This window comes from Moschus berezovskii, chromosome 22 (assembly GCF_049115385.1).
Source record: "Moschus berezovskii isolate FMDL1 chromosome 22, NW_MosBer_1.0, whole genome shotgun sequence".
NCBI classification, from domain to species: domain Eukaryota; kingdom Metazoa; phylum Chordata; class Mammalia; order Artiodactyla; family Moschidae; genus Moschus; species Moschus berezovskii.
In genome coordinates this window covers 28152149-28165204 of record NC_142481.1, presented here as the reverse complement: position 1 = coordinate 28165204, position 13056 = coordinate 28152149, and the positions used below count along the sequence as shown (strand labels likewise).

The window sequence follows — 13056 nt, the reverse complement described above, 5'->3', positions numbered from 1 at the left end:
TATCATCCCCAGGACCTCTGCATCCCCTTCCCTTTCCTGCCCCCCAGCCCTCAAGGCAACCACTAATCTACTGAAACAACAGATTCTATAGATTTGCCTATTCTGGGTATTTCTTTCTTCTTTTTTTTTGGCCGAATCACCTGGCATGTGGGATCTTAGTTCTCTAGTTAGGGATTGAACCCGCGTCCCCAGCAGTGGAAGTGGGAATCTTAGCCACAGGGAGGTCCCTGGATATTTCTTATAAATGAAATCAGGTTAGGTCTTTCCAACTTACTCAGTTCTAAGATTCACTTGAGAACTTCCCTGGAGATTCAAACTCAGAGACCAAGGAATCTTTATTTTAAACACGTGCTCCAGGCAATTCTGTGTTTAATCAGGCTGCATCTGCCTTTACTGTTCCAGCAACTAAGGCCAAATACATAGTAAGTGGTCAAGAAATAGCTTTTGCTGCATATCTCTAAAACTTAACACTCTCTGAAAACATTATGAATGTGAAAGAACAGTATATGTTTAGTGCAGAAAAAGTCTGGATAAAAACACCCCAGAGTCCCCTATGAAATGTAGCTCCTTAGAATGCACTTTTACCACTGGGTTCTCAAATAAGGAATGGAATGGAAGCCTGAGCAGAGGACAATACAGGGAGAGAGAATTGAGGTCAGATAAGTGGAGGAGGCAAGTTGAATCCACAGGGGCCAGAGCGGGCAGTTAGAAAGGGGCTTGTGGAGTGACTGAGGAGTTGGGATTTACTCCTAGGACACTGGGGACTCATGCATGGGCTTGAAGCAGGGGAATTTTGTGATCCCATCTGTGGTTTGGAAAGGTCGCTTTGTGTTGAGGGAGGAGGCAGGGAGCAGTGGGGAGCCTGATGCTGCGGTTAGAATAAGCCAGATGCTAAGCCAGGTAGGGATAGAGAGGAGGTTAGAGTGAAATGTTCAGAAGGTAGATGGACGGGATTTGGAGACTGATGGGATGTGGGAGATGAGTGAATGAAGCTTAAGTTTCTGGCCAGTGTGGTGGATGGATGGGGGTATCTTTCACTGTAAAGGGGGAGCCGTAGCAAAGCAAATGAGGAGGAGAATAACAAGGCTCCTATGATCAACCTAGATAGTATATTAAGAAGCAGAGACATTACTTTGCCAACAAAGGTCCATCTAGTCAAGGCTATGGTTTTTCCAGTGGTCATGTATGGATGTGAGAGTTGGACTGTGAAGAAAGCTGAGTGCCGAAGAATGGATGTTTTTGAACTGTGGTGTTGGAGAAGACTCTTGAGAGTCCCTTGGACTGCAAGGAGATCCAACCAGTCCATTCTAAAGGAGATCAGTCCTGGGTGTTCATTGGAAGGACTGATGCTAAAGCTGAAACTCCAATACTTTGGCCACCTCATGCGAAGAGTTGACTCACTGGAAAAGACTCTGATTCTGGGAGGGATTGGGGGCAGGAGGAGAAGGGGACGACAGAGAATGAGATGGCTGGATGGCATCACCGACTCGATGGACATGAGTCTGAGTGAACTCTGGGAGTTGGTGATGGACAGGGAGGCCTGGCGTGCTGTGATTCATGGGGTTGCAAAGAGTCGGACACGACTGAGCGACTGAAATGAACTGAACTGAAGGGTAGCCTGGGAGCCATCCAGGCTCCCAGTTCCATCCACTTTCTGAAGTGTCCAGAAAGAAGCTAGACATGTAGATCTGGGCAAGAAGAGAAGTACGTAGGCTACAGGGGGAAGTCTGAGAGTCATCCTTGCTTCATCGTGAAGTCTCGTATGACCACAGTGATAGCCGGTGGCCAATCTGTTCCTCCCACACCTGCTACCCATACCTTGCTTTTACTTGCTTCTCCACCCTTGACTTTTACCTACTAATACTCATGAGGGTTTAGTGTCTCCAGATTAATACAATACAAAACATGAGGCACTTGAAGGCTAGGGGCATCATCTCTCTCCAGTAGCACCCTAACCTTAAACATAGATCTGGGCATAGAGCAGTTGATTCAGGACTTGTGTGCGTGCATGCTCAGTTGCTTCATCGTTTCTGACTCTTTGTGACCCCATGGACTGCCAGGCTCCAGAGTCTGATGGCCATGGTCTTTAATTAATTAATAGGGTTCCTGAGCCACCTGGGAAGCCCTATTCAACGTTTACCTACAGATTAGTAAATCGTGATTCCAAATACCTCTTCTATTTACTAAGAGCCTGAAATTTCCACCATTAAAGCCCTCCCTTTGGGTTAAGGCACTGTCCAACTTGCGTGGAGGGGACAAAACCTTTTTACCTCTAAACAAATAACATAAAATTTGGAGGGGAGAAAATGAGGGAGCAGAGAGGTCCAGAGCTCACCTGATAGACCTCCCTTCCTTTTCCCCCTCCCAAGCAGTCCCTGAGCTATAGCATCAAGTACAGAGGCTCCCTATAAAAATGGAAATGTTACCTAACAGAGTGAGGAGCGGAGAGTGGCCAGTGAAAGAACAGGAAGAGAGAGGGTGTGGCTGGAAGATCTGAGTACTCATTCTGGTTTTGTCAACAAGTTATTGGACGACTCTGAGCAAGTCACTTCACTTCTAGAGTTAAGGACAAAACTGTGGCTGGCTCTTCAAAAAGAACTGTGAACATCAATTAACAAGGCAGGCATGAAGGTGTTTTTTAAAATGAAAAGTGAACAGATTTTTTTAAAAAGTGAACAGATTAGGTGGATTATTTAAGGGTGATCAATGCATATCTGAAAAATGCAGGTAACAGCACAGAGGACAAAAGTAACCTACTGCTGAAACGTGAGATGTAGGCCCAGGCAAAATCCTTTAGACTGCAGAGAGCAGTAGTTTGAGCGGGGAGGTAAAATAGAATTTTCACAGGGGTCTGAAGAATGCAGATATCAATAAGGAAATAAATTCCTGTGGTCTAGGTAGGACATGATATAGAAGGGCAGGTCTTTAAAATTTAGGAGAAAGTAGTTGGCCTTGGTAGTTGAGATTGAAAGCTTTCCAAATATCTTACAAGATTTAGTATCACTACACCCTCATCCAAAAGAATGGGATGACTTACTGTCCCCCCAACACTCTGGTACCCTTTCATGCCCTTGATTATGGTCCTTCACCTTACATGTCTTGCCTTGTTAATGCCTTCTGAGCTTTTGCGTGCCTGTGTGCTCAGTCATGTCTGACTCTGAGACCCCATGGACTGCAGTGCGCCAGACTCCTCTGCCCATGGGATTCTCCAGGAAAAAATACTGGAGTAGGTTACCATTTCCTCCTCCAGGGGATCTTCCCAACTCAGGGATCTAACCCACATCTCCTGCATTGGAAAGGTGGATTCTTTACCACTGAGCCACCGGGGAAGCCTTTCAGATCCTATTAGCATCGAGCTGAAATGAGATACTCCTGGGAAATGATTTGCTCCTTTATGAATCCATTTCTTCCCATTATCACAGTTATGCATTAATGTGTTTTGGTTTTGTTTTCTAAACTTTAAGAGCAGGAAACACATCTTGGGTCATCTTTGTATCTCCAGTGCCTAGAAAGGGAGCTGAAGACAGCAGTACTCAGTAAATCTTTGCTGAACTGGATTATACCTCACACATGTCCTCAGTAGACACAGAGCAATGGGAGTGCTCAGGTGTAGCTTTACGTCTTACCCGGCAAAGTGGGCAGGAAGAGTCTTGCCCATTGTTCCTCAGAAAATCAGCACATCTCTCCTCAATTCATTGAGACTTGCTTAATGAGTTCCCAAAAAACATATAAATGATCACAATTATTGCAAGCTTCACCTGGGGGCAACAGTGGGAGCTAAGGAAGATTTGGAAATAGAATTGTTCTTCTGAGAATAATAGCACAAAACACACTTTCCTCAGAAAGAATGGCTTCCAGGCCAAGGAAAGCCTAGTCAGTAGGTAATTAATTAATCCTATTAATGAATTAAAGACCATGGCCATCAGAAGGCAGATTTGGGAGTCAGGGTAGGTTAACAAGAAGCATCAAAATTAAAAAAAAATTATAGTTTACATTTATTGAATGATTATCAGTGCCTCGAACTATGCCTAAAGTTTTATTTGGATTATCTCATTCAATCCTTACCACTTTGTGAAGAAGTGTTATAGAGAAGAAACCTGCAGTTGAGTTGTTACTAATTCACCAAAGATCACACAACTAGTAAGAAACCAAGATAAGATTCAAATGCCGGACAATATGACTCCAGCATCTGGAAAGGATGGTATTAAACATTTACATTATATAAATTAACTGCTTCCTGAAGCTTCCTGGTAAAATGACTCCCCAGGAGGCTCTCCTACAGGGAGAGAACATACCTTTTGCCAGCATGTGAGCAGCAGTCCACCTCTCAGCTAGTAAAATGTCACTTGGCTTATGCATCAAGCTCCTGTGAACCTGATGAGTCTCTAAGGAAGGAATCCACTCTGGAGGCTGAGGGCCAGGTCTTAGAACCTGGTGACTGCACTACTGCCACGAGGAAAGCTGACAGCCTTCTGCTGCTGATGCCTTGACCTCCTGTGGACTACAGCCCTGACAGTCCGTAGGAAGAACACTTTCTTAAACCACTGGGTGGTTTTAATCACCACAGTTCTCTCTGGGTGACGCAGTCTGGGATAGCACTACAGGCAACAAACTTGTCCTTATTTTTATCATCCCAACTGTTCCGCAGGCTCTCGCCATATTACTCTTCTTGGCCTGTTTCTGTCTGGCCTGAAACAGACTATCCTTTTGGACTGGCTTTCCGTCCCTTGATCTTTAGGGGCCAACTTCACGCACAAAGTAGGACACATCACCATTTCCTGCATGAAGAAAACATTTCCTTTTGTTCCTTCCTAGTGATTCTCAGCATTTTCTCAGCCATGTCAGAGCAGCACATGGGATCTTTGTCTTCAGAGAGCAGAAAGCAGGCTGCAAGGCCACTTGGACCTCCTTCTGGTTTCTAATTGATGCCTCAGAGGTTGTACAGTTGTAATGATAGTTGATACAATGTAAATATAGTAGTTGTCTCAGTCTGTTCAGGCTGCTATAACAAAATACCACCAACTGGGTGCTTATCAACAGCAGATGTTTACTGTTCACAGTTCTGGAGGCTGGAAAATCTGAGGTCAAATCACCAACATGGTCACATTCTGGTGAAGGCCCTTTTCTTGGTTCACAGCTGGTGCCTTCTGGCTGTGTCCTCACGTGGTGGCAGGGGCTGGTATCTCTATGAAGCTTCTTTTATAAGGCACTAGTCCCATTTCTGAGGGACGTAAGCACCTCCCAAAGGTCCCACTTACTAATACTGTACCTAACATTAGGATTTCCACATATGAGTTTTGGAGAGGACACAAAGATTTAGACCATAGCAGCTGTAAAGATAATTGTAAGTACAGCTGAGGTCTTTTGTCATCTAAATATATTGCTTTACATTTACCTACATTAAAGCTTTAGATGACATTCTTGAAGCCTAAAGATAAGATGGTATGAGGCAAGGTCTTAGAGAAAGTGAATGAGATTATTACAAGTATTAGAAAAAAGAAGGTAAGAATTGAAGTGTAAATCAGCTTTATTTCCAGTACGCAGTTCCTAAATATACCAGGAGCTTTTTGGAGGGGCAGGCTGAAAAAAATACAAAATGCAAATATGCCAGAGATGTCTGGTAATTTTTCTCAAAAAAGTTTGCCTTTTCTTTATGCCTGAGTCCTCAAGTATACATGAGATAATGGGAATAATTTGGTTTCTAGAAAAAGGGGTCACATGTAAATTTTCCAAATATTTCACACATTTCTAGTATTCTAGAAATACTAAGGCAAGTACCTAAGACTAGGTATCAGAAAACTTGCGTCCTGGTCCTGAGAAATCAAATTATCCCTTTTCTTCACATCTGTACCCAAGCAGTTAAATGTTGCTAGAGGAAAATCACACACTGGGCCAACTGGTTTAACTTTAAACTCATGGTCAGGACTTCCCTGGCAAGTCCAGTGGTTAGGAATCCCCACTTTCACTGCAGGGGGTGTGGGTTTGATCCCTCTTAGGGAACTGAGATCCTGAATGCTATGTGACCAAAATAATAATAATGAACTCATGAACTTCAAATGGGTACCAGTACCACCAAGGCAGTCCCACTAGGAAAACTGCAAGCTTGTTTTACCTCTCCCCTGCATTTGCATCCACCTTCCCCCTTGTTACTCTAATTTCCACAGTGGAAGCAGCCTGTTCCTATCCAGGGTCAAACCTCCCAGTTTCCTTACATTCTTTCATGAATTTCACCCTGATTTAAGTCAAACAAGGGAACTTCCTGGCGGTCCAGTGGTTAAGACTCAGCGCTTTCACTTCTGTGGGTCTGGGTTCAATCCTGTAAGATCCTGCAAGCCCTGCAGTATGGCCAAAAGAAAACAAAAAAGTCAAGCAAGACTTTGCTCTCCTGTATCACTCCCAATGACAAATAAACATGCTATAATCCTTCCATCTTGTCATCCTCCATTGACCCCATATCCTTCCACATTTATCCCTGAACTTCTTTGCTCCCTTTGTGGCTAAACTTTCATGTTGCTTATGTGTGCTGTCTCTGTTTCCTTACTTTCCCGATCATGCTTCAACCCATTCTGCTGCCTGCTCAGTTGCTTCAGTTGTGTAGGACTCTTTGCGATCCTATGGACTGTAGCCAGTCATGCTCCTCTGTCCATGTGATCCTCCAGGCAAGAATACTGGAGTGGGTTGGTTGCCATTTCCTTCTCAGGTCAACCCATTCTAGTCAGGTCCACTGCTGCTGCTGCTGCTGCTAAGTCACTTCAGTCGTGTCCGACTCTGTGTGACCCCATAGACGGAAGCCCACCAGGCTCCCCCGTCCCTGGGATTCTCCAGGCAAGAACACTGGAGTGGGTTGCCATTTCCTTCTCCAATGTGTGAAAGTGAAAAGTGAAAGTGAAGTCGCTCAGTCGTGTCCGACCCTTAGCGACCCCACGGACCGCAGCCTACCAGGCTTCTCCATCCATGGGATTTTCTAGGCAAGAGTACTGGAGTGGCTTGCCATTGCCTTCTCCGAGTCAGGTCCACATCTCTGATTAACTGACATAAATCAAGCCAAACTCACCAGTGATAATCACCAGTGACTTCCAAGGTAGCCAATTCAATATTGCCATGTTTCTGGCCCAAGATGACCTCTCAGCAGCACTAAACACAGTTGGCCATTTCTCTCCTACCTGAATCCTTCTCTGCCCTTGGATTCCAAATTTAACACTATATGAATTTCCTTCTGTCTTCCTGGCTGTTCCCTCTGAAGTCTCCTTTTCCATTACGCTATCTTAAATGCTTGGGTGCCTAGGATTTGGCCGTGGAACTTCTCTTCACTCTTTCTTTCAAGTCAGAGGTCATAAAAACTGACAGGGCTTGTGTGTGGCTTAATCATTTATGCAGTTTTAAAACATCTGATTCAGTTGTCCACACCTGGAGATTTTACAGTAAAAAAAAACAAAACAAACCTCAAAAAACCAGATTTCCTTTAAAAAGAAAAAACAAAAGAGGTGTCAGTATTGGGCTAACATTTTCGTAATGGAACAATCAGCTCAATGGAGCAGCAGCTGTTCCGTTGACGCTGGGTCCGTTTGTTCCCCCTTGATCTAAGGTAAGGGAATTAAAGATACAATCCTGAGCCAGATTCTCGTAAGTATCAAAGGTTCTCCTCCTGAGCCACCAGAACATCTTCCAGTCAGTCTTCAGGGAACTTTATTGCTGGTTGGGTAGAGTCTGCAGGTGCATCCTCGGGAGGGGGAGGGGCGACCGCACGGTGAGGGGTTTAAGGACTCCGCCTACAGAGAGCTTAACAGTTCTTAGGCAAAAACAAGAAACTTACATTTTCAAATACACAATTACACTGCGCCAAATAGAGAACATCCTTTTGGCAAAAGACTGGTACCATCGTTCCTATAAAAGCATTAAGTCTGGCCTTCCGCTGGCCTCTCCCGGCCGAAGTGGCCTGGGCACACCAGGAGAAGGCTCTAGCCCTCTTCTCTCACACCCAGTATTAGGAAGCCCTCTCGTAGGACAGAGATCCCCAGGATAGCCCTGCTCGTCTTGGCTCGCGGGGGAAGAAGGATTGTTTCTGAGGACTTGGGAGTGAGAGGGGACCCGCTGGGCCTTACCCGTGGCGGGCTGCCGTGCGGCGCTCGGAGGGCGGGTCCGGCCCGGCTAGGGCGGAGACTAGGGCGGGGCTCCGCCCAAGAACCGCCTCAGCCCCACGGCCTAGTCCCGCGCGCGCTTCCTCCAAACACCCTCCCCCCCGCCCCACGTCCGCCCTTTCGGGTTCAGGGCGGCAGACTGCAGCTAAGCAGGTCAACTGGGCCGGGATCCTGGGCCGCCCAGAAGGGACTGCCTCCGCCCAGGAAGCCCCACCCAGCGGGAGCCCGGACGTCGGGCTCCCTTAGAGCCCACGCGCGACCAGTTGAGGGCGCGTGCGGCGTGACGCGACCCGCAGCGCGTCCCGTGACGCCATCGCGCCCGCTTTTGAAAGTTGGCGCCCGGGGCCGCCTCCCATGCTGCCCTGCGCCAACCCCTCCCCTCACCTTTCCTCCCCCGCCCTTCACTCGTCGCCCGGCCGGCCCCCCCACCCGTCCCTTCCCTTATCAGCACCCGCGGCCCCGGCAGCGCCGACGCAGGCGCACTGCACCGCGCCGACGCCATTTTGTGTCCGAGACTGTGGAGCGATTAAACCGTGCGCGGAGCTGCTTCTTTGGCGGCAGCGGCGGCGGCGGAAGCCGGTGCGGGTGCGCGGAGCTGGCTGGGGACGCCGGGTGGCCGGAGCGGTGGAGCGGCGGCGGAGCGAGCGCTGCGGGGGGTGTGGCGCGGAGGTAAGGGGGCCCCGGGTGGAGGAGGTTTCGCGGGCCGCCTCTAGGTGTCACGATGGGGCCGCTCCGGTCGGCGCTGGCTGCAGCCCGGCGCCAGCGCCGCCGCCGGGGGGTGTTTGTCTCCCTCTACCGTCCCTGCTGCGGCGCGGCCGCCGCCATTGCCCGTCTCCGCCGCGGCCGGGCCGGGCCCCCCTCCCCCCTCCGACCCGCCCGCTAGGCCTCCCTCCTGCGGAGCGCTAGGCCTCCGGCGGTGGCAGCGACAGAGGCCCGCGCGCTGGCGACTCCATTTTCCTTCCTTTGTCTCTGCCCTCGAGGCCGGCTCTTGGCCCGGCCGCGGCCCGCCCTCTGCCCTCCACCCCTCCCGCGGCGGGTGGCCTCAGCCGAGAGGCGATCTGTGTGCCCCGTTTTCCGCGAGCCCCTCGCTCAAGGGTCCAGACACAGCCGCCGCGCGCGCAGCCGAGTCTCCGTGCGGTATGGGTGTCAGGTCCTTGCCGACCCCTCTCCGGCTGCCCATCCTCCAGCCTGCCCGGTCCTCGGAACCTACCCGGCGGCCTGGCGAGCGTCCCCCGCCGCCCGGCTGCTCCGCGGTCGCTCCGAGTCCGCGCGTCGCCGCCGCTGGTCTTCGTCTCCACCGAGTGGCGCAGGCGGCGCTGCTGCGGCTGCGAGTAGAGGGACCCCAGAGCTGCCGAGAGCTCCCTCTGCAAGGCTGGCTGAGCTGCTCGCGCCTCGACGCCGCCTGAGCGGGCGGGGGGACGCGCGCTCGCCGCCCCCGCCGGGCCCCACTGCGCCCCCAAACTAGCGCCGGGCTCCTCGCGCGATCCGACCGGTGCGGTCCCCCACGGCGGGCGGAAAGGACACAAGTTCCCCAACAAGTAGTTTTTCTCTCGAGCTAGGGTCGGATTCTCGTTGCATTGATAGCAGCCTGACTTCATACACTAAGAGATCGCAAAGGGATCAAGACTTGATTTCAGTCTGATCTCAAGTGACGTGACAAATTCCTGAATTCAGGATTATGGGTTGGCTAAATTGATTGAGGCAACTCTTGAGTTTCTGTCTCGCTTTGAAACTTCCTGACGATGACTTACTACTGTACTTAGTACCTGATGCTTCAGGGCTAGGCGAAGGCGGTTCTGTCGCGGGATTGTGCAACCCGATCTAAAGCGCCAGTAGGGCAGAATGAATTTGTTCTTGACTCCACTGGTAATTTGCCCATATGCTGAAATATGAGGGTTGGTGTTGTAATTGAATCCTGGGTCACTAGTTGCAGTTGGTTTATAAATATCTACGCCTAATGTAACTACTCTTTAGTAGCTGACTTCCTGTAGCCCTGAGTTCAGCAGTAAGTAAACATTCGCATATGGAGCGTCTTCCTGCTTTCTTTGAGTTTAGATCAACTAGAAAAGTTAAAATTCCACGTTCCCTTTAGGCAGTTAAAGAAGTTAAACAGGGCATGTAAGTTAATTTCGCTCCTCAAGTCCTCTTGCATCATTAAAAGCTTCCTGTTGAATTGCCAGGTTTCCCCCCACCCCCAGTATGCTAGCTAGTACCTTAATACAATATCATGCAGCAGTTGCTTTGGAGAGAGGAAAGAAAGTCTTGATTAACTGACAGGGAGTAGGGAGGCTATGTTAAATTTATAAGAAAATTAAAACAGCCTAGTGCTGAGCAAAATTGACAGGTCTACTGTGTGTAATCTCTGTAGAATTTTTCGGCAACTGCCTCCGTAGGGGAATCTTTTCAACATTACTTTTTTGAACCCTATAAAATGTCCCCTCTCCCTCTCCAAAATAAGATTGCACTAAGTAACTATATGCAGTAGTATTGATAGAGGGTCAGTCTTCAGGATAGAACCACATTTAATTGCCTAATACATTAGTCCATTTGTGTAATTTTTGGCATTCTTGTAATTTTTGGTTTTGCTTTCCTTTTGAAACTGTGGATGGCAGGTGGCATGTTTTACTTAAAATAAGCTCCACACGGGTTAAATCCAGCAGGTCTGTGGTTGAGTCAGCAGGAAAGCTTGTTTTCCCAGGTTAGCATTGTGCTCTATAGACCATATTTTGCTTCTTGATTTCAGTTATGCTATATAGAGTCATCATCTTCTTGGTTTTTTAAAACCAGATCATTTATTTTGTTCTAAAGGTATAGTTCTTGTCCACAGGGTTGCTATCCTTTGAGATTTCCTGTATGCCAGGATTCATACTTCGTTTATTTGGTTTTGTGCATGTTTTTTTTTTCCATGCCATGAGCCATGCAAGGATCTTAGTTATATCTTTTAACCCATGTCCCCTGCAATGGGAGTGAGGAGTCTTAACCGCTGGACTGCTGGAAGGCTCCTTTGTTTTTATTGGAAAATGAAGTCCTCAGAGAGAATAAATTGAGGACCTAAGATTACCCAAAGAAACGTATCACTAGTATGGGAAAGATTACAACAGGAATGTTTACCTGCATAGGAAAATACTGCTTATTTAAGAGTAGCTGTAAAAGTTATCCTTAATATGCGTTAAAATCCTAAGAGCTTTAGGATTTTGCTTTAAAGAACATACAAAAATGAGGGCACCCACCAAGGACTTCTCTGAGTGGCTTAGGGAGTTCCTTACGAGTGGCAAAAGCCACCTGTGGCTGACTAGGGTTCTGAGGAGTCCTGTGGCAGAGCTTTGCAGAGTGGTGCCTGCTGGCAGAATGTATCTCGGGAGACTGGTTTTTTGCTTCAGGGATGCTACTGGCATCAAATCCACTCCACATTATCTACTTTATAGACTCTATGTCATTTTTTAAAACCAGATACCTAGTTGACCATCTGTCTAACTTATGTATCTATCTTGATTTCAGATGACTAGAAACGTTTTTGCAAAAAATTAGGTCCCCCTTAAAACAAGTAAGATTTATCATGATTTAATGCATTGAGAAAGAACATACAGGTTTAGAAAGAATAGTAATAACAATACATAACTTTGAGGTACATGGTTCACAAATGTGTGAATTTGGCACACCGTATTTATTTTCTTAAACGTCCCCAGACTTTCTCTAGTTGCTGTGTTCAGCTCTTCTCTGGCTGTACCTTTGCATTTTCTCTGTCTATATTCAAAATATTGAATATAGGCTGCTAATATGTACCCCAAGAATAATGGTTTTCTCAGTTGATCTTATTTTTAGTCACCCTTCCAATTTTTAGAGGCATAAAATTTCATTCCTTTTGAGGCACCTTAGTGTCAATATATGAATCTAATATAAAAGTGTTTCTTGGACTAAATACACTAATTATCTACTTATGTTGTTATAAATTGCCTTTTCAGCAGAGAAGACTTTTCCTTAGCTTCATCCGATAAAGTATCATATTAGTTTTATGAGATGAATTCCTCTTAATTGTACTTCATATGCCAGATTCTTTGGAAATGGTTAAATTTAGCTCTTTCATTTAAGAGTAGTGTCCATCCCCGTCCCTGCCATGGGGTTAAGTACCACTCTACCATTGTCTAAAGCTTGATTGCCCATTTATTTGTATTTTAGGGACGAAATTGTTAAGTAGCAATTCGACTTTAAAAAAGTATTTTGTTATTTGTCTAAGTAAAGGTATTTCATTGCTCTGCTTTTAGGACTTTCAAAGGTCAGTGAAAGCTTCCTCCATAGTTATCTTATTACACTGAAAAATATAGTCTTGAGGTTTAAATTAACTTAATCAGTAAAACCACTACTTAAGTAGTAATAGTAATGTGACATTTTAGCAAGTATACTGTTTTTCCCAATTTTATCTGTCTTCCTCTTGTTTTCATTTTGCTTTTCATACTGTGTCTGCATTTGTGTGTATTTGGTGGCCATAAAGTGATTTGTGCTTCTGTTTCAGAATGATTGCAGACCTGGGTCCAAAGAACAGGATGCAGTAGCGGGCAGATTGCTGACCAGAGGCTCGAGAGCTGAGTTCTGCTTTCCCTGCTCAAACTGACTTTGCAGCCACGGAGAGGTAAATGCTATTTCCACTTCTTGGTCTTACAAATAGGAGTAATAAAATCTTCCTGGGGTTGGAGGATTTGCTGGATCATTCTTGAGTATAGGAGATACAGGACAGTGGATAATTGAGAGCATATAAACTTTATATTTAGGGAATACTCCATTTGAAACTCTCTTTGCACTGCCATACACTAGCTGGCTGACACTGGGTAGATTAACCTTTCTACTCCTGCAGTTCTTATTTGTGAGAATAACACCAGTTAATGAGGTTTTTATTGGAGTTGATGTGAATGTGTATAAAACA

At 46.8% G+C, this 13056-nt stretch overlaps 2 protein-coding genes across 4 annotated transcripts in view; one reads left to right on the top strand and one right to left on the bottom strand.

Annotated features, from left to right (window-relative positions):
- The window catches only part of LOC148774387 (uncharacterized), a 47516-nt gene extending 37531 nt beyond the window's left edge, over positions 1-9985 (bottom strand). The window contains exon 1 of the mRNA XM_088830234.1: positions 9349-9985. Coding sequence (XP_088686360.1) covers positions 9349-9736 — 388 coding nt within the window. The 5' untranslated portion in view covers positions 9737-9985. The remainder of the gene's footprint in view (positions 1-9348) is intronic.
- CTCF (CCCTC-binding factor) overlaps positions 8581-13056 on the top strand; it is a 46620-nt gene continuing 42144 nt past the window's right edge. The window contains exons 1-2 of one of the 3 annotated variants that reach the window (XM_088830227.1): positions 8581-8807; positions 12649-12765. The gene's annotated coding sequence lies outside the window, so the exon portion shown is untranslated. The remainder of the gene's footprint in view (positions 8808-12648; positions 12766-13056) is intronic. The other 2 variants (XM_055412520.2, XM_055412521.2) reach the window with 2 other exon arrangements.